This window comes from Capricornis sumatraensis, chromosome 21 (assembly GCF_032405125.1).
Source record: "Capricornis sumatraensis isolate serow.1 chromosome 21, serow.2, whole genome shotgun sequence".
NCBI lineage: Eukaryota > Metazoa > Chordata > Mammalia > Artiodactyla > Bovidae > Capricornis > Capricornis sumatraensis.
In genome coordinates, this window is record NC_091089.1 from 31,396,059 (window position 1) to 31,417,943 (window position 21,885).

A 21,885-nucleotide genomic window follows, 5' to 3' on the forward strand; every position below is an offset into this window, starting at 1 on the left:
ATCTCAAATGCCAGCTTTCTGAAAGACAACCAAGAATACACAGGTGGATCTACTCCCCCGGGGAAATACAAAATGCTAAATTTAACCTCCCCCAGGGAGCCCCTCCCAGATGAGATTTGCAGCCAGTGCATTCAGACCTCCTACCTGGCCTCCAGCTGTGAGCCCCTTGAGACTCTCAGCCCAGTGCTGTCCCCCCGTGTAGGCTCCATTGGGTGGGTGGCCGGGGGACACACTGTCTTGGGAGTGTGTGTTTTCCATCTCTCACCACCTGCTGTGCAGTTGCTCTGGCCAACAAAGGCCACCTGCAGAGGAAGATTTCTCCTTAGTTTGTAAAGACTGGTCCAGACCACTTGGTGGAGGTGGGCCCTTGAGCCTGTGGCCAAGGGCCAAGAAGTGGAGCAGTGCCTTCTTGGTCTGAGTGCTGGGCAGAATTAGAAGTGGACGATCCATGCTGCCCTCCTAGACCTGTCATTCATAATTTAAAGTGAGAACTTCCCTAGGGCTCTTGAATTCACTGCCATTTAAAAATAGCAAGTAGTGTGCTGCTCACTCGTCTTTAGGCTGGAGATGGTGAAAGAATCCCCTTTTTCTGTGCTTCGGCGCTCTCTGCTCATTCTTGGCCACCTCGCTGTGTCCTGAGCTGTCTCAGGCCTTTCCCAAGGCTGTTCTGCCTTCGCCTCTTGGCTGGGGTCACCCAGTGGCCTGTCTCCTTGGCCTTCCCTGAAGTCCACTGTCTTTGTTCTGGGTCCTGGCTCTGTAAACAGCCACTTTCCTGGAGAATAACCACCATGAGTTGTGGTCACACATCAAGATCAAAATACCCTGCGGTTTAGGAATTAAAGCCTCTTGATGTTAAAAGCTACCTGCCCACCTATAAAAACCCACCACAGAGCACAATCAACGCTATAAACCAGCAAGTTAAAAAACAGACAAGGCCCTAGGAAAGCACCCTTTCCCCTCTGCCCGGAGCCCCAGAACCTCTGAGACTTTTCTTCTCCAACATTGGATTCCTTTTTCACCCTCTCAAGTTCTCCAGTTCGTACACCAAGACTCTGCAGGGGCGCAGTAAGACCTTTTGCTCCCTGTACCAGGTTCTGAACTGAATGGAAGAGAAGCCAGAAGAGTCAACAGTTCTGAAAGGGAAAATCTCCCCATGGTTTTGATAAGATCTGGTTTGGAGGGCATGGCCTTTATCCTTGGGCTTGTCTCTTGTCAATGCTGAACCCCAGAATTCCACAGCCAGGCTCACTCAGTTGCAGGTGGCGCTGAACCCCCCTCCCCCACAAGTGCTGCCAGGGATCCATGAACTCCCAGCATGGAAAATGAGATCACCACACTTGTTTTCTGTGGGCCTGCAACTCCCAGGTGGGAGGAGTAGGGGCCTGAGCCGGGCACCAGCTGCCCAGATTGTTCTTTTGAATTCAGCCTTCAGATAAGTTCAGTTTATCCTTCTCCTCTCGAGGGCAGCAATTCACACATTTCTTGGTCACAGGACCCTTTTACACTTGAAAAAAAAATCATTAAGTGCCCTAATGAGCTTCTATAATGCGGGTAATATCTATCGTTGTTTAGCATATTAGAAATTAAACTGAGGAAATTGTATCGATTTAATTCATTTAAACGTATTAAACCCATTACCTATGTAACACAAAGACCAATTTATATGAAAAATATAACTATATTTTCCAAAACAGAACAACGAAATTAGTAGGAAGAGTAGAATTGCACTTTTATATTTTTGCAAATCTCCAGTCGGGCTGAATAGAAGACAGTGGGTTTCCTGTACCTGCTTCTGCATTTACTCTGTGAAGGTATCACACATCCTCCACCCTTTAGAAAACTCCACTTTACATGCATGAGAATGTGCATGCATGCATGCTCAGTCACTTCAGTCACGTGCAACCTTACAGACTGTGGCCTGCCAGACTCTTCTGTCCATGGGATTCTCCAGGCAAGAATATTGGAGTGGGTTGCCATGCCCTCCTCCAGGAGATCTTCCCAACCCAAGAGTCAAACCCACACCTTTTACATCTTCTGCAATGGCAGGCAGGTTCTTTACCACTAGTGCCACCTGGGAAGCCTGGAAGAGGTGAGAGAATTAGAAAAGTAGAATTCCTTCCACGTGGAAAGAAGCTTCGAGAAGGGAAGAAGCAGTCCCCATCTATGGGTTATACAGTGCAGTTGTTCAAAGACCAGACATAAACTACTCAAGATAACCTTAGGTGGAAAAAAATGCTAGCCTTCAGTCCCCCAAGTTGAACCTGGAGGTGGTGCTAATAGCTCTGTAATCTGTGGGTTAGCAGGCAGGACTTGTGGGCTGGCTTCTTCGCGTCTTAACCTTGGAGAACAACCCCTGGGCAGGGTGCTGTTTTGGGAACACGTTCAGGAAGGACTTTGAACACTGACGTTATTGACAGAGCCTTCTTCACGGCAGCACATTTCTGGAAGCTGCGCTGTGAATGCGATTTTCTCCCAACAATAATGGTATAATTGGGTTGAGCTTATCTTATCAAGGCCTTGGAATTAGATAAATCATCACCATGGCCAGCCATTCAAATTAAATCAGAGTTTCAGGGACTGGAAGTGTCGGTAACCATTTTTAAAAAGTGAATTCACGCTCCAGGTTTTATGAAATGGACTTAACTGTGTACATGGAGACCAAGGAGTGTTGGGGTACAGAAACTGTACGAAGAGTCTATCACAGGCTGTAATTATGCCCTTGTCACTGAAAATGAATACAGTCACCATAATGAGTATTTGCTGATAGTTTTCCACTTGTGCTTTTAGAAGAGTTTGGGGCTGATTGTGGTGTTGGGGGACTGGGGGGCATGGAGGGAATTTAGGTGACTTAAAAACAGGATGTTTACAGAAGTTTGACCTGATGGCTTTTTCTCTCCATTTTTTCCCATGGTGAACAGAAACATTTGAAATTATTCTATTAACATATCGCAATCATATTTGAGAATCATGCTGCTGCTGCTGCTAAGTCACTTCAGTCGTGTCTGACTCTGTGCGACCCCATAGATGGCAGCCCACCAGGCTCCCCTGTCCCTGGGATTCTCCAGGCAAGAACATTGGAGTGGGTTGCCATTTCCTTCTCCAATGGGTGAAAGTGAAAAGTGAAAGTGAAGTAGCTCAGTTGTGTCCGGCTCTTTGCAACCCCATGGACTGCAGTCTACCAGGCTCCTCGGTCCATGGGATTCTCCAGGCAAGAGTACTGGAGTGGGGTGCCATTGCCTTCTCCATTGAGAATCATAGTTTTGGAAAAAATTCACAGTGGTGGCAGGTAGATTTGTCACTTGGTCTTTATTTTTTATTTGACTCTATTTGGGTCTTAGTTGTGGCATGTGGGATCTTAGTTCCCTGACCTGGGTTTGAACGCAGGCCCCCAGGACTGGGAGTGCAGCATCTTATCCAGGGAAGTCCCTGGTCTTAATTCATATATTTAAATAGGATGATTTCCAGCCATTAGCCAATGCCTGAGGATGCTTCCTGATGGGGTGTGTGTTGGGGGCGGGGGGTGGGGAGGCAGTGGCTAGCAGGGTCCCCAAAGCCTTTGTTATAGGTTTGAATATCACCGCTGATTTGACTAGCTAAAAGACCTATGTCAGTTTCCTTTCAGTTTGCTTGCTTCCTTGCCTGCAAAATAGCACTAATAATGGTACTTTCTTTTTAGAGTTGTGAGGACTGTTAAGATACACGTGTGGAAAGCATTGTAGCACCCTTCCTAGGTAGTTGATAAATATTAACCATCAGCGATATGTAGTGTATTTGGTTAAATGAATTCCCAAGTTGATTGTAACCACAGTCTGATGCTACATGCTCTGCTACCTGATGGCGTTTTGGATCTTGTGTATGACAAGCATGCTGCAGTCTCTGCTGAATGGGGCAGAACCAATCAAAGGCAAGATTGGCCGTGTGCACTGGAATTGCTGTAGGCTTTTCTGGAGCTTGCAGTGGCAGTTGAATTGCCTAACTGCCTGAGCCACACTGTCTCATAATAGCGGTAGATTTTTACAAGCCAAGTCAAGCTGTAGGTGTAGTGTTGTTACCCCTGCCATTAACCATCCAGGAAGCTTACTGTAAACTCCTGCTTGTCTTTCGGGACTCCATTCCACAAAGCCTGGGTGCCTAGGAAGCCTCCCTTCACAGGGGCTGAGTAGATCGGGAGACTGCACAGACGTATGTGGACTTGACTTGATCTCTCTATATATAGTCCTGAGATTTGATAGGTTCAGCTCCGGGAAAGTCCACACTCCAAACCACATCTCCAACGAGGCACTCTGATTTTTGTGTGTCGAGTTGTATTGCGCTGCTGTCTTCTAGCTCATCATCAGCATCAGCATGGTTGTCAGGTTCCTGGACCAGACTGTTTTCTTTGTCGTTACTTGATTTAAAAAAAGTGAAAATCAGAAAAAATAAAATAAAAAGAATCGTTTACTAGAGATATTCAAGGACCCATATTAACAGAAGAATTGAAATAAAGATGGAAGTCATCAGGTGGGTCACAGCGGGCAGTGTTTTGGCCTCCATCAAGTATTCTTTGTGCCTAAGCTGGTCTAGATCGTATCACGGAGGCAAGAAGGAGTTAAAGAACCTGTTCAAAATACTGTGCTCTCCCTGCAGGATTGTACGTGACAAAATAAAAAATATTAAGTGTCCAGGGTTAAACGCCTGCACATTTCAAGCATGTTTCCTGGGATCTGAAATTCAGCGTGTCATCAATGGCATGACTGACACAGAGAAAAATCTTTAAAGAGTGGCACTATCTCTTGAATAATCTTAACATAGCCTTCCCCCATCACGGATGGAATCCTGTGAAATGTAGAGAATCTGGCCAATGTAACTATATGGTGATAAATTAGATTAAAAAGTTTTCAAAAATCAGTTACATGGAATTGGTCTTGAAGAGTTCCATTATTTTGTTACCATGATGTCTTCACCTACTGTTTGTATTTGCTTATGTTTTTTGAAGCACATACAGGTGTAGTAAAAGTATTATTAAAGCTGCCCCCTCTTCCATCACTATGCTCCAGACATCACCTCTTTTGAAAGGATTTTACTCCTTTTCCTTTGTATCATGTTTGTAAATGAATTTTTATTCTCTGTCACCTGATTTCTTTTCAGTATTCATCCTTCTACAAAATTCTTTAAAAATATTTCCCAGGTATTCATGTAGCAAAGAGATAAAAATTCTTTACACACACACAAAAAAACCCAGTAATACCATGACAGTAATATCATGACAGCTACTGTATGTGTGTATACCCTTGTATTATGGTGAATCAGATGTTGTTTTTTAGCCCTTGATATGCTTCTTGGCCGTCCTTTGAGGCTGGTACTATTATTAAGGAAGAAGCTGAGGTGAAGATGAAGTTATAAAGCATGTCAAGGTCACATCGGTAGCAGGAGGGGAGCCAGGATTTAAACTTAATTAAGCAAGTTTGTTCAGAGCCCCCAGTCTTAAGGTGTTACACACAGTCCTGCCTTTGTTTCCATAAAGAGTAAGGGGAGCAGACATATAAAGTGAAAACAGGTTTCCAGCTTTGTGGACTGTGATTTTTGTTTTTGTTTTTGACCCCACTGCGGGTCATGTGGAATCTTAGTTTTCTGACCAGGGATTGAACTCACACCCTTTGCAGTGGAAGCATGGATTCCTAACTACTGGACCACCAGGGAAATCAGGTGGACTGCATTTGATCACCTACTTCTCAGTACTTTAATTGTTACTGCATTCTGACCATAGACATCTGGAAGGGAACAATGGAAGACCTCGATGTTTAGAGGGGCAGGGGGAACCCAAACATCCAGTTGATTACATTTCAGAGTTTCTGATAATCAGCAAAACCTAGGTTTGGGGTAGGTCGTCTTCAGAACCAGAAAGAAGAGAAAGCTTCCATTAGGCTTGCACTGCTTCAGGTGTGCAGTGTGGAGCCAGACACCATAGATGATCTTGATCGGAAAGAAGAGGGGGAGGAGGATCCACCGTGGCTTTGCTGGAGTGTTTTAAGAGCTTGGATTCAGGAGTCACATGGAGGAAATTGGAAAACAGAGTCAGTGACCAAGGAAGACTATTAAAGAAAACAGCCCCGATAATAGGAACCTCAAAGAGTCGTGGACTCAGCTTGAAAGCTCATGGTCCTGAGACTATGGGAAAAAAATAATGAGAACGAAAAGCGATGTCATCGCAGGTTCAGAACCGGAACGGATAGACCGATCCTAACAGGCACGCAGAACTCCTCTGCTACCATTATGCTCCTTTCCTTTTAAGACAAGGAGGTCGATCTTCAGCCCAGGGAGGGTAGAATACTTGTAAGAGGAAATTGAAACACAAGATAGGGGAGCTGATTGTGCAGGCGCGCGGAGCAGCACTGAATGCGTTGGGAGCCTCTGGCCAGTGTGAATTTTGTGAATTTCCTCCCGGTGGGCCGGGAGGACTCGCCCACTGCTTTCATCTTTGAAAAATGGTGGAGAACTAGGGAAATTACTAGTGACCTGGGGATGGGATAATGTCCCAATTAAAAGAAAAGCCAAATTCAGAGGATGTGGTGATCAGATAAAGGAAGAGAGGACCCCATGCTGACCTGGGGCAGAATTCTCCAACCAGTAATGAGGACAGGTTGGTTGGCAAATTGCATTTTCAGATGTACACAGTGGCTAGGAGACAGCGGGAAATTGTTCAGAACAGAAAAAAAAAAATTGTTTCTTTATTCCCTTTTGTGACAAAGATATTCAACTTGGAGACTGGGGCAGAAAGTCAAGAATGCCCATGTGTAGAGTTCAGAAAGGATTGGGGAGACAGGTATTGGGTTGAATATGGGACCTTCCTCTCCCATTGCTACATGGGCATTTGTTAAATATGCCAATTTATCCACCACATCTCTTGAGATTATGGTTTAGTGAATCTTGGGTCAGGGCCCAGGAATCAGAAATTCTGGCGACTGTCCCAGATGACTTGCTATGCTGAGTAAGTTTAGGAATAACTGGGCCTTAGGACAGGCATACCACGAGGTAGAGCCATGTTGTCATGATAGTATTAATACTGTTATTAGTAATGGCTAATGCATCGAATAACCAGTTGCCAGACAATATTCTAAGCGCTTTACACCTTTTCTCATGTAATCCTCACACCCACGCTCTGAGTGGGTGCTGTCTCATTTTACACACGTAGGGGAACTGGGACTTCTGAGATGTGTGTGCCCAGCCGTGCCTCACTCTGCGACCCCATGGACTATAGCCTGCCAGGCTCCTCTGTCCATGGGGTTTTCCAGGCAAGGATCCTGGAGTGGGTTTCCATTTCCTACTCCAAATGGGCAGGATTCAAACTCAGGCACTCTGGCGTGTTGAAAACCTGAGCTGCCCCTCCAAGACCCTGGTTTATGGCTCTGAGTAGGTGGGAAGGGCCCTGTCTGGGCATGCACCATGCCTCGTCTTTAGAATCTGAGCAGCATCACTCAGATTGGGGTGATGCAGACAGGAGTAATGACTAAATCTGGATGGAGTTATTAATTTATTGAGTTGAAATCTTGGAGGGTTAAATGTAATTGCTGCCCCTTGGGCCCCAAATCAGAGCAAAGAAACTGGAAGCCACGAGTCAACAGTTGCCTGGTGGAAAAGCCCTGGGTTGTTTCGGTTGACTGCTCGCTCGATATAAATCAACAGGGCCTTTGTCTCTGCTGCACCTTTCGCCTGGGATGCCCTTTCCCGCTTCCTCCTCTTTTCTCCTGGCAAATTTTTAATCATCTTTAAAGACGGTGCCTAAATGTCACTGCAGCTATGCAGTCTTCTTTGATTTCCACAGGCAGATTTATCAACCTTTTCTGCTGCTTTAGTACTTTGTTCCTGACGTTATAATTTTGTGATTAGCTTTCTTAGTTTGTGCCACTCATGTCCACGGTCACCCAGCTGGAAACACGGAGGAGGGCAAAGCCTCCTCCCTCCTTCCTTCCCTCCCTCCCACCCTCCGTTCCACCCTGAGCCCTGCCTTCACTGGGCCCGATGCATCATTTTTAACTGTCTGCATATTGATACAATCACCCCTTTTCTCAGTCCTGCAGCCCCTGCCTGACTCACATCTATGCCCTAACTTGTCCCCAACCTGTCACTTGTTGTCCCACCCATACACACACACGTTTCCCACGAAGCATCTATCAAACACAGTCTGCCTGTGCTGGAAACGTATGCCTGGTTCTCCCCAGCCAACAGAATAACCCCAAGCCCCCAGCCATCCATGATCTAACCTCGTCTAACTCAGCGGTCTCAACTTTTGACTCTCTGCCTTGCTTCTTAGACTCCAGTGACACAGAACTCATTGTAATTCCCCAGGCAGTGTGCTGTTTCTTGCTGCCTCGTTCTGGCTCGAGCAGTGACTGCCTGGGATGGTTTCCCCCACCCCACCCCCTTGCCTGGCCCCCCCTGGGATCTCTGGAGGCCCCCAGATCCCTGCCCTGGGCTCTCTTCACCCTCGTCTGCATGCTGCTACCTCTAACTCGCTGCTTCCTATTGCAATCATCTCTCTTTTGCTCTGACTTGAAGCCTTGAACTTCTTAAGGGCAGGGCAATGTTTCCTTCTGTTTCTGGCAAGTGGACACTCAGTGTATGTTTCTGCAAAGAATTGTAATTATTTGTCCTACTTGGCAGGCCTCCAGGGTTAGAATCTTGCCTCTTCCTCCTCCTGGAGGTGAGAGCAGGGCTATTCACCTTTGAGTGAGCATCTCTTTGCTCATTTGTAAACTGCAGCTCTTTTCACTCCCCTCAGGGGGCTACTGTGAGAATTAAGGGAGATGGCCATGTTTTATAAAACTTAGCTTTCTGGTCTAGGGATCCACAAACTTCAGTCTTGATGCCGGATTTGGGGCCAAGAATCTTTTTCAAGTTTTAAAATGCTTTTTAAAAAATCATGAAGAGAATACTACTTTTTGACACTTGAGAATTACATGAAATTTCAATATCAGTGTCCATGGATGAAGTTTTATTTGAATGACCAGAGCCACATTTATTCATTTACCCACTTTTGCACTGTGACAGCAGAGCCATAGAAACTCTGTAGCCTGAAAAGCCTCAGATATTTACTCTCTGGCCCTTTCCAGAAGCCTGGCACTGGCTCAGCTGGTAAAGAACCCGCCTGCCAATGCAGGAGAGGCAAGGGGCGAGGATTCGATCCCTGGGTCAGGAAGATCCCCTGGAAAGGAAATCGCAACCTACTTCAATATTCTTGTCTGGAGAATCCCATGGACAGAGGAACCTGCCAGGCTACAGTCCATAGGGTTGCACAGAGTCAGACACACTGTAGCCACTTAGCACTCACCTAGGGCAGAGGGCTTCCCAAGTGGCTCAGTGGTAAAGAATCTGCCTGCCAATGCAGGAGAAATAGGAGATGCAGGTTCAGTCCCTGGGTCGGGAAGATCTCCTGGAGGAGGAAATGGCAACCCACTCCAGTATTCTTGCCTGGAAAATCCTCATGGACAGAGGAGCCTGGAGGGCTGCAGTTCCTGGGGTCACGGAGAGTCGGACACAACTGAGGGACTGCACACACACGCACTTGGGGCAGGTCCATTGGAAAATAAGACGCTAGGGGTGGAGTTAAATAAGAGATGCCAGACTTCCATTAGTCTGTAGATTTCATTGACCTCTGAGAGTTCACCTAGAAAACCTCATGCTGCCCTGACCCCACCCCCCAGGATGAAGTGTGACCCTTGTTTGCTTCTGTCCTGTTCTCTCCTCTGTTCTCACCCACCTCCTGGGGTTGGATTCCCGCCCTGCGAGCCCTCCTCTGTGGCAGAAGGACTGGAGATCAAAAGGCCCCTGGCCCCTAACCTATCACTGGGACACAGGTTTACAACACATTGGTTCAGTTGTTGTGGCGAACTTGGGACTTCTCTTTCTTTGTTACAGTTAGCCTAAAGAAAAGCTAACTAGTATTGCTTACTCTGTGTCAGGCCCAGGATGAATGGTTGGGGATCTGCAGCTGGCAAATAGCAAAATATCACCGAGTGTCCCAAACTTGATGGCTGTTGAAAGCCCAAGTTCTTACTGATCAGAGAGCCCTAGATATTATCTCTTTCTCATTTTGAAATACTCAGAGCAGGCAGGGTATATAGGAGACGAAACATACGTAGCATTCTGTGCCTATGCACACCTTCACATTTTACCCTGTTTGCTTTAGGTTCTGTTGGAAAGAAATGAATTGCGACAAATAAAATCAAAGCTGCCTGTAGGATTCTTTCTGGCGCTTTTCCTCACTTGCCTTCCCTGGGGTAGCCACTCTTCTAAATTTGGTGCTTATCAGCACCTTGTATATTTTTATATTCTTACTACATACGTATTACATTACCTTTTGAATGTAAACTTTATACATAAAAACTGTCATCAATCATGCTTTGGATTTTTGCTTTTAGTTTGTAAAGATTTAGACTGCAATGTATCTTGGTACCAATCTGATTTTAGAATGTTCTATAAATAGATTTCTGAACTTACTAAATATAATAGTCATTCCTGGGTTGATTTATAGTAAAATTTCTCTCTCAACCTTACATGAAAGTTAAAGTAACTGAGTATCTGTTTTGCGATGGATCCTTGTGGATAAATGTAGCTCCAATTCTTACATTTTAATGCTGTTTCTCCCTTGACTAAGTGAAAATCTTTTGGTTCTATTGACGGGCGTTTAGGTAGTTTCTAGCTCTTGCAGTTACGACTGTGCTGAAGTGAACATTCCTACACGTGTTGACTAGGGCACTCATGGAAGACTTTCCCAAGAATATACCTGCAGGATATGTCTACTATCACCTTTACTAGAATTTTCCATGGTGACTGTAGCCGCATTCACTGATACCTCTGTGAAGGGTTTGATTGCTCTGTACCCTTGATTTGAGACAATCTTTTCTTGCCCGTAACAGATTTAATAATTTTTGTTAATTTGGTGGGTCTGATCTAGTATCTCACTGTTGCTCCTAATACAATTTTAAGATTAGATACTGAGAGATTAGAAAAGCCCATGTCCTTTTTTTCTTGTTTTTCTCAGATCTGAAAAGAACTGTTTACATTTTAGATCAGTTTGGATTCTTGCAGCTTTAGAGTCTGCAGCACTTCCCATGTGTCACCCAGGAAGTCCTTCAGTTGTGAATCTGCGCTGTATGGCTTCCTTCAAACAATTGCTTTGAGGTCTCTCTATCTCTGGGGTCTCCCTTTCTCCTTCCTTCCAATTTCTGGTTCTTCTCCACAGTGCAGACTGCTCACAAGGCTGGCCCTGCCACTTTTGAAATTTACGCCCCCACCTTAACTTTGAAATTACGCTGCTCCCTCAGGCAGCTTCTGTCCACTCTCTTCTCTCCATTCCCATCAGGGCTGGGTGAAGATTATTTTAAACAATTTATTTACTTTTAAATGAAGGATAAGTGCTTTACAATATTGTGTTGACTTCTGCCATACATCAACATGAATCAGCCATAGGTATATATAGGTCCCCTCCCTCTTGAGCCTCCCTCCCACCTCCCCAAGATTTTTATAATTAATGCAAATGATGCCTGAGTTCTACCAAGGCTTAATCATCCTGTGATGATGTCAGGAGGAAGCAGGAAAGAAAGTGAAGTAGTGAGGAAATTAACTCAAAGGGGTAGGTGGATAGCATTTGGTACGATTGAGTTTTAAGCCCACTGAGTATATGTGATGAGGAGGAAGATGGCAAGAGATAGCAACTTTCTAATTTTTAAGTATAAAAAGGAAACATAATTGTATTAATCTTTATATACATTTTGAATGTGTCCTTGCCCTCAACTTAGAGAAAAATACACTTTCCTTTTCTAACTGAAGGATAGTTGATTTACAGTGTTGTGTTAGTTTCAGCTGTACAGCAAAGTGATTCAGTTTATATATTCTTTTTCAAATTCTGTTCCATTATAGGTTATTGAAATTGATAGTCGCTCAGTCATGTCCAACTCTTCATGACCCTTTGGACTGTAGCCTGCCAGGCTTCTCTGTCCATGAGGATTCTCCAGGCAAGAAATACTTGAGTGGGTTGCCATTCCCTTCTCCAGGGAATCTTCCCAACCCAGAGATCGAACCTGGGTCTCCTGCATTTCAGGCAGATTCTTTACCATCTGAGCCACCAGGGAAGCCTGTTGTAGGTTATTAGAAGATGTTGAATATAGTTCCCCGTGTTTGCAGTGGGTTCTTCTTGTTTGTTTTATATACAATAGTGGGTATCTGTTAATCTCAAATTCCTAATTTATCCCTCCCCTGCCTTTCCCCTTTGGTAACCGTGTTTGTTTTCTTTCTATGTCCGTGAGTCTAGAGAAATACATACTTTCAATTGATTGGTTTTACTTGGTATAAAACACTCTGTACCCTGCAGTAAACATATCACCATTTCGGTTTTTTAGTTCAGGAACATATTGAAACAAACTTCATAGAGAATTAGATGGGAATATACAAATCGATATGCTGGAATGTGTACATTTTTCTTGAAAAGTTGAGTTAATGATGGTGATCTATGGAGCCTCAAAACTCTCTGGCTGTCCCCTCACCCCCCACTTCTTCCCCCTTGGCTTCACTTGAGAGTTTTTCATTCACAATGACCATTTTAATGGAAATGTTCAGTGCTGAGAAGATCCTGGAATGTGCATTATTTCAATTTTGCTGTTTAAGACAAGTGGGATTTGTTTCTTCTACTCCAGTTATCAAAAAGATTAACCCTTTGCCCTCTACATTCTAATTGTAACCACTCCGAAAACAAAGGGGTTATTTGTACAAAATAGTGGGAAAAGCGAGGCTTTATGCCAAGTAGGATGTTTCTCCGTTGAAGGAGGTGGCGATCATGGCACACATTTTTCTCCTTGTGTTGCAGGCTTCCGTGGAGGCTTCTGGGGAGATCTCGTTATGCAAGACTGGATTTCCTGAAGATGTTTACAGTGCAGTCTTGTCCCGGGATGTGCTGGAAGGACAGCCCCTTCTCAATGGTATGACCTCAAAAGATACATTTGTACACTCAGCACCAATGCTCTTGAAATACCGTTCACTGTTAAAAAGACTCTAAATGATCTCCACTGTACAAGGATGAATTTTTCACAGTCCCTATAATGAGACTGTAGGGACTTTATTTTAGGATTACAGAAGAGCTCATAAATCTCTTATGTACACAACTAGAAGGCTCCTGATTTCCTGAAAACCTCTTCCATTTTTCATTTATGGTGGAAACCATCACACAGTTAATTTTTACAATTTTCTGCCTACATTTTACTTCTCGTAGAAGATCATATTTACCAAATATCTGCTACTGCTGATTTAAACATTATTTACAGCCATCATCTACTTAGTATTTTGAATCAAAGAATTCCTAAGACATGTCAAACTAACATTTAGCAAAATTATAATGAGCAGATTTAGCAGGTAAAATCTCAAGGCAAAAGCATGAATTTGTATTTTTATTATGCCATTGTTTACAGAAATTACTGGATAGCTAATTTAGTTGTAATACATCTGAATTTCCAATATAGACTCATCTCCTATCTAAATATGGATCAGATTCATTATATTGATGGATATCATATGAAAATTTTTGCCAATAAGTGTAGATAAAATCTAAGTAAAAGTTGAAATTGAAAATGAAATTGAAAGCCTCTTCTGTTACTTCTAATTGAAAGCAGATAAAAGTTTGGTTAGTCATATTTTCATGGACTTATTTATCATTACACAATATGTCATAGAAATGGGAAAACAGGAAGAATTGATTAGTAAGTTGTATTTAAATTCTGATTCCCCACAAATCGTGCATATATCTGAGGCTATTTTAGATAGCCACTTTCAGAAAATCTTTGCAACCTCAACTAGTTAATTGACACAGGCCTGTAGCACACAGCCTTAATTGAAGACTCTCTGTCACTCTGACAGACCTTTGTGGTATCATACCTAAGAATACCATAGACAAGAGGACTTTGAAATGTAAATAGCCCCTTAGCTACTGAAGTTCCTTGTTGCCAGTTATCCTTTTATTTTCATTTCTGTTCTGATTGTGATTTGCTCACACATATGTGATCTTTCTGAAGTTATTTTTAAGACATCCTCCCGTCCCTTTCTCATCACATGATATTTTAATGAGTAAATATTAAATCAGTCTGTCTCAATGCTGCATTGCTTGCTATCTCATCTAGTAGCTAATGGTTGATGCAATAGATGTTTAATTCAAATCAAAGTGTGTACATTTTTTAAAAAATTTAATACAAGTCTCAGAGTTCTGCACATTTGTCATCTTCTTCAAATCTGTAAATTATTATGTGGCATCTTAGGACCTACCTATGTGATCTTAAGTAGTATTTGAATGCTGAAAAATATTTTGATAAAATCCTAGAGAGTAATTTCTCCAGATCAAAAATTTCTGGAATTGTTTGCATTTTTACATTTTGCTTTTGAGATTCATTCTTAAGTGGATAATTCCTTCTCCTAGTCCCTTCTTCTAAAAGCTTGTTGAAATTTGCTGGTTAAGAATAAACCTATGGTCTGTCTCTGGAAACCATTGCTTTAAGGTGAAATATGCTGCTATGTGGAATAATTTTGAAAATGAAAGCCTGTTTTTAAATTATTAGATCATGCTGGTGATGAAACTGGGCATGATTTTGATTGCCAGGATCATTTTAGTATATAACCTAGAAACTTGGGACTTTGCTAGAGTTGTCAATATAAAAGATTGAGAATACTTTTGACTCTGTGCCCCAGCAGTCGCTGGGGGATGTCTATGACATGACAGTGTCTGGTAGAATTTCTCCGCGTTTGGTATACCTAGTAGTTACCATTTTGGTCTTTTAGCCTTTCTAATAAAGCTGTTTCTCTTCTGACACATCATTACTTTTTTCCTTTATCATTCATAAAATATGTTAACAGACACCAGCATCTTAATGCTTCAAACATAAGGTTTATAATATTGACTCATAGAAAAAACTATTCTTTTAGAAGAAGGAAGATTTTTGTGGAACATCACCATTCCTTTCTACAAGAGTGTTGTCACCAGTTATATGTATTTGGGAAAATCATTACTGAGAATAATTCTCCTTTTTTTTTTAATAAAAAAGTTTCTATTAGTTTGTTTTTGGAGTTTTTAGTGACATGCTAATCCAAAGGTGGCTGTGTACACTTAACCCAAATAAATGCCAAGTCATAATTATGTTCATGAATTCTATGTTCTGTGCTACGTGCATTGACCATGTATATTCTAAAGCTGAGTGTAATCTGTTGCTGGGCCAAGAGTGATGACTTTGGCTGTGGTTTTGTGATTTATAGTGTTCAAGGAAACAAGTAATTGTGCCTAAGAAATATGCAAAAGTTTTCCAAGACATTTGCCTTGTGGCAGGTTTCTACCTTATTAAGGTTATAGTCTAAAAGGCTGTTGAAATCGTAACTCCTAACCCTTGATGCTTCCTTTCATTTCCCCCTGATGACTTCTGGGGAGAGGAGGGCCATTGTCCAAACACAGGTATAGAATGGTTTTGCAGAGTAGATTCCTGGTGCACTAGACCTTGTACAAGAGTTTAACTTTCAAGTGTATAAGTGCCATGAATGCTGATTCTTCTTCAAACAGTGAAGTCACAATCTTTTTTGAAAGTGCTTGAAAAACATGAAGCATTAGAGGGAGAGAGAAGATGTTAGAGGCATGTTAGAAAAGCTGGACTCTTGTCTAAAGAGAATTCTTTTCTCCCCACCTGCCCCTTCCATTTTCTGCTGTTGTAATGAATTTCATAGAAAGAATGGACCCAGTGAGCTAGTTCCATGCCTCCAATTTCTCTTCTGGTTTTCATCAGTGAGTTTTTGGTAAGATCATAAAGAGGGCGAAGGTATTTTGTGATCAACCTTCACATTTCCTATTATATCATGTCGAATATTTCCACTCTTTTGAAAAAAAAAGTTCAGTGCTTTATAAAAAGTGGCTGTCCAGGCCCTCTGTTCCATTTCGTTAGCAAAACCAGATTTTTCTTAACTGTGCCTCTATTTTTGCACTTACAGGTTGTTTCCAGTTTTTCTCTTACACATATTGTGCTGCTATGGAGATTCGTTTTTAGCGAACTTTGATTTTTCTTTATGGATAGTTTCTTTGGGGATTTGTGTTCGAAAGTAAAATTCCTAGGCCAAAGGTAATGGATTTTTTTTTTTTACATTTTTGTAAAACTCTTTTCATGGCTAAAAGTATGTTAGTTCTTTACTCCATCCTCATAACCACTGAATTTTACAATGTTTTTCATTTTCCTACTTCCCCTAAGATGAAAAACATTCCTTTTTCTATCCTGTGGTATCTCCTGCGTTTGCCTTTTGTAAGTTAGTATCAATTTTAATACGTTTAGGTCATCATTTTTACTTTGCTATTTTTCTATTCTATTTTAAAAGCATTTCTTGCCAACCCCCTCAGTTTACAGACAAGCAAATTGGCGCTCAGAGAGATATAGGCTTTTCCCATGATAATATGGTGCTTTAGATTGTTAGCTACAGATTTGGAATTAGAACCCAGGTTTCTGATACTTAATTTAGTGATGATGCTAATGATGATGATTAAAGAAAAAAAAAAAAAAACAACATTATGGAGTAACACAGGGAAGAATATGAGCCAGCCTACCTGTCCATGTGTCTTGTGACAAGTCTTAGAACTGGTCTTTATTTCCCACTTAGCACCATGGGTTTTGTGTTATTAGACACATTTGGGAATTGGTGACTCTAAGGCACGGTTTCCCTGGTGGCTCCTGCAGTGCAGAAGACCTGGGTTCTATCCCTGAGTTGGAAAGAGCCCTTGGAGAAGGGAATGGCTACCCACTCCAGTATTCTTGGCTGAAGAATTCCATGGCCAGAGGAGCCTGGCAGGTTACATACAGTCTATGGGGTCCCCCTGTGATTAAAAAATATTTCCTGATGATTGTCACCATGAGTATTTTTTGTGCATACCTGTTTACAAGCAGAAATTTAGGGCTCTTGAAAATAATATTTAGTCTCAGATATTTAACCTACACTCCACTGAACTAGAAAGAATCTCTTGTGGTAGCACATTACTTGAAAATAAAATAACTGAAATCATAAATTTTCATTCTGTCACCAGCAGTGCTAGGTGACACTAGGAAATAACAACCATGCTGCGACATCACAGAGAGCATCTAGGCTGTTTTTAGTGTGGATGTTATGAGTGATTTTCCTGTATGTTTTGCACTGGTGGTCTGTATGCTTAGACATCTCGCTTAAGTAAACTCCTCCGACTCTGGTCAACATAAATAGCAACCTGCAATTACCAAGAAGCTCTTCAGTAATGCATTCAGACTCACCAACTCTGGGCAGCCCATGATGACTATTTTCAACTAGACGGAATTTGATTTAGATTAGTTTACTTACTGATTGAGGCTCCTCTCTGCATTAACACTCTGGGAGGAAGCTGTCATATGGTATCTTCAGATAACAGTACAGAAATCCTTATTATTATTTAGTAGGACTATACACTATGCACTACTTTTTCTAAAAATAATCTGACTGCTCATGTATGATATGCATTACTGAATTTGGGAGCCATCTATATCTTAAGCAGGTCTTCTCTGTTCCAGGCTTGTACTAATATGTTAGGAAACCTTGGCTCCTGTTTTAATTAGCCTTTTTTATTTCGATAGATCTTTTTTTAAATTGTTTTGTGTAAATGTCTTAAGATATTTTAAATTGTTTATACAGCCTTTTGCTAACTGTGTGTGTATGTGTTAGTCACTCAGTCATGTCCGACTCTTTGTGACACCATGGACTGTAGCCCACCAGACTCCTCTGTCCCTGGGATTCTCCAGGCAAGAATATGGAGTGGGTTGTTATTCTCTTCTCCAGAGGACCTTCCAACCCAGGGACTGAACCCGGGTCTTCCATATTGCAGCCACGGATTTCCACTTGTGAGAAAAGGCGTTAAGTTTCGAGATGGTTCTCTTGGATATTGATGATAGGCTCTTAGGAGTTACAAATGAAATACAGCCATGTAGATTCTCTGGGGTGGAGAGCTTTTATTTTTAATACCTTATGGTAGTTATTTTTTAAGAGCCATTAGGTATGTATTAATGTCAACATAAGAACTAAGAAATTTCATCCCTGTTTTCATCATAACCACTTAGACTTTATTTAATACCTGGCATGCTTTTATATCCCTTTTGATGCGATGTGTTCTAGGTCTAGGTTTCTTAATGCAATCCTACAAACCAAGATAGGCCAGTTTGGGTGGTCACTTCTTTGTTTTAAGTCCTTTGGTAGTTATTTATATCGTTCAGTAATTTGGAGTAGCCGAGGTCTACTGTCTCACAGTGTAGCATCCAGATCTGTGTTGAAGAAAGTCACACTTCACCTGTGAAAACGTGTTAACAAGCAGGCACTGAATGGTTTAAAATCTGCCGTCCTAAGATCTGAGGGCCCCTTTCCGTCTGTCCTTTTAGGCTAAATAGTAACCCCCTGGTGGAGAGTAAAAAATAAACACAATAAATAAGATTTACTCTATGTTAGATGCTATGGAGAAAAATAAGACAGAGAAGGGAAATAGGAAGAATGTGTAGTTTTGCTGTTTAAATAGGATGGTCAAAGGAGTATCATTGTATGGGAGACATTTGAGCAGGAATTGATATTGCAGGTGGTTCAAGTGCTATAGATAACTGGGAGAGGAACATTCAGATTAACAGCGAACTGCAAATGCAAAGGCTGTGTGACATTTGTGTATCTCCTTTGAAGAAATGTCTGTTCAGGTCCTTTGCCCATATTTTAATTGTTTGGTTTTCATTTTTAAAGTTTTTAAATATATATTCTGGATACTAGATCTTTATCAGATAGATGATTTGTAAATATTTCTCCCATTCTTTAGGCTATCTTTTCATTTTCTTGATAATGTCCTTTTATTCACAGAAGTGTTTGACTTTGACGACGTACAACTCTTTTTCCTCTTGTTGCTCTTGCTTTTGGTGTCACATCTAAGAAACTGTTGCAGAATTCAAGGTCATAAAGATTTATTCCTGTGTTTTCTTCTAAGATATTTTATGATTTTAGTTCTATTTAGGTTACTGACCCATTTTAAGTTAATTTTTGTATGTAGTAGGAGATGGAAGCCCAATTTTATTCTCGGGATATATTTCGGCAGTCGAGCTGGCAGAGTTTGACGGATTGGATGGATGGTGTGAGAAAAGAGGGGTCAAGGATGACTCTGTGATATTTGGTCCAAATCCTGGGAAGGCTGTTAGTCACTGTGACGGGAATGATCAGGAGTTGGTTTGCGTGTGTGGAGATGAATGTCAAAGATGGATGAAGACATTTTGGAATAGGTTTGGGGTTCAGTGGAATGATCTAGGCTGCAGTGTGGGTAGTTCTAAGTGTATGAAGGACAGTCATGACCCAGGGTGAAATCACGAAGAGGATTTTCCCCAAGTGTGAGGAAGAGACCAAAGAAAGAAAGAAATGCTTTCATATGGAGCCTTTCAGGATTAGGAAGTCAAGATCAAGAGCCGGAATGGAGGTAAACAAGGTTCCACTGTATAGCACAGGGAACTATATTCAATATCCTGTGATAAACCACAATGGAAAAGAATATGATTGAGTGTCTGTATAGATATTTATATGTGTATAACTGAATACTTCACTGTAAAGTAGAAATTAACACAACGTTGTAAATGAACTCTTACTTCAATAAAAGAAGTATTTTTAAAACCCCAGAGATGGGTTTTATGCCTTTATCAACATGATAGTGGGCATTTCCTGTAAAATATTTAGATATTTTTTGACTAGGGTCTCAGATGTTTGTCATACATGGCTGTTAAAAAGTTTATACAGGAGCTTTTTCATCCCTTTACAGTTTTGATTTCTTACTTTAAAAAAAAAAGAAAATAAATTTGGCTGTGCTGGGTCTTCGTTGTGACATATGGGCTTGGTTGCCTTGCAGGATGTGAGCTCTTAGTTCCGTGACTAGGAATCAAACCTGTGTCCCCTGCATTGCAAGGAGGATTCTTAACCCTGGACCACCAGGGAAGTCCCCTGTGATTTCTTATCTTAAAGATACGATTCAAAAGACAGAAGACAGAGAGGTAGTGAAGACTGAGAAAGGGTGACCAGAGAGAGTTAGGAGAAAACTCAGTAGGATGTGGTACCTTCAAAGGCAAGTGAAGTTGTATTTCAAAGGAGGGAGTGACCCTCTGTACCCAATGCTACTGAAGGGTCAGCTCAGATGAGGACTGAGAATTCACCATGGATTTCACAGCATGATGGTAACTGGGTGAGTTTGATTCTGGTGTGTTCTGTAGTTATGTGGGGGTGGGAAGCTGGCCACAGATTGAGTTTTCCTTTAGAAGGACGAAGGGAAATTGAGTGGCAATTGAGAGGGAAACAGATTCAACTGAGGATGGTGTTTTATGTTTTCAGTAGGGCAGAAATGAAGAACAGACTTGTGGCCACAGTGGGGGAAGGAGAAGTTGGGACAAATTGAAAGAGTAACATGAAAACATATAAATTACCATATATAAAATAGATAGCTAACTTGACCGAAACCAACAAAATTCTATAAAGCAGTTATCCTTCAATTAAAAAATAAATGAATTAAAAAATTAAATAGATAGCCAGTGGAGATTTACTGTGTGACTCAGGGAGCTCAAATCAGGCATTCTGTGACCACCTAGAGGGATGGGATTGGGTAGGAGTTGGGAGGGAGGTTCAAGAGGGAGGGGCATATGGTCACCTATGGCTGATTCATGTTGATGTATGGCAGAAACCAACACAATATTGTGGCACAACTATTCTCCAATTAAACATTTAAAATAAAAATGAGGATGATTTTTAAGGACGGGAGGAACATGCCATGCAACATGGTTGCATGTTGATGGCAAAGCCTCCAGTAGGGAGGGGAAAAGTGATGTGCAGAAGAGAAGAGACAGTTACTAGGACAATATCCTGGAGTGGACTGGAGAAATGAGATCATGTGGGACTTGGAAATCTGTCCTTAAGACGAGCCGCACAGATGTTCTTATGTACCTACATTTGGGAACCACTCTCACGCTTTTTGTTGAGTCACTCCTGAAAGGTTTTAAAAATCCTTCCTTTCAGCTTGATGATTTTATGTCAGCAGAAGGCTTGCTCTTCAGAAATGGCAGCTAGGATAAAAATGAAACCCTTGTGGTGTTCGATGATGTAAACAGGGTTTTCATTGCTGGAGGATCCTTGACAGATGGTTATCCAGTTTCTGCGAGAATACCACTGCTCGTCCCCTCCCCCCAGGAGGAAGAGATCATTCCTTTACAGAGTCTGCTCCGTCACCGAAGAGCTCTCACTGTTAAAAAGCGATTTCTGGAAAAGTTGAACTGAAGCATATGTTCCTAAAATCCTTACCCACTGGTGCCTGTTTCGTCATTTGGCACCTCACGGAGCAGCAAGTGCGTTCTCTTTTCCTCTGAGGTCATTCATTTCATCATTTTTCATTCGACAAGTATTTTTGCTCGTTCATCACATGCCAGGTCTTTTTCAAGGAACAGGACAATGCTGGTTAGCAAAATGGGCAAACTCCTAGCAGTGGAAACTTACTTTGAGAGATCCTTCAAATACTTGAGCATCATCATCTCGGCTCCTGAAACCTCTGCCGCAGGCTGCGCATCAGACCATTTCTTCAGTGGGGTTTGAACATTTTGGTTCACCCTTCCCTTTCAGCCTGAGGAAAGTGAGCTTCCCTCCACGACTGAACGCGCAGCCTATGCGTCCTGCCTGTGCTGTCGAGCCATCCTTCTTGCCTTTGACTGAGATGCTGCCACTAGCGCAGCCCAGGGTGGACTTGGTGTAGTGTACCACTCCATCATCCTGTTGGCTCTTGTTAATAAGACTGTGGTTAACAAAAACTCGTGGGTGTTTCTCAGATGAACTGATTACCATCTTGCCCTTTAA

The 21,885-nt window shown here is 42.0% G+C and overlaps 1 protein-coding gene across 1 annotated transcript in view; it reads left to right on the forward strand.

Moving 5' to 3' along the window:
* CDH2 (cadherin 2) overlaps window positions 1–21,885 on the forward strand; it is a 242,442-nt gene that overhangs the window by 18,398 nt on the left and 202,159 nt on the right. The window contains exon 2 of the mRNA XM_068993836.1: window positions 12,842–12,953. Coding sequence (XP_068849937.1) covers window positions 12,842–12,953 — 112 coding nt within the window. The remainder of the gene's footprint in view (window positions 1–12,841; window positions 12,954–21,885) is intronic.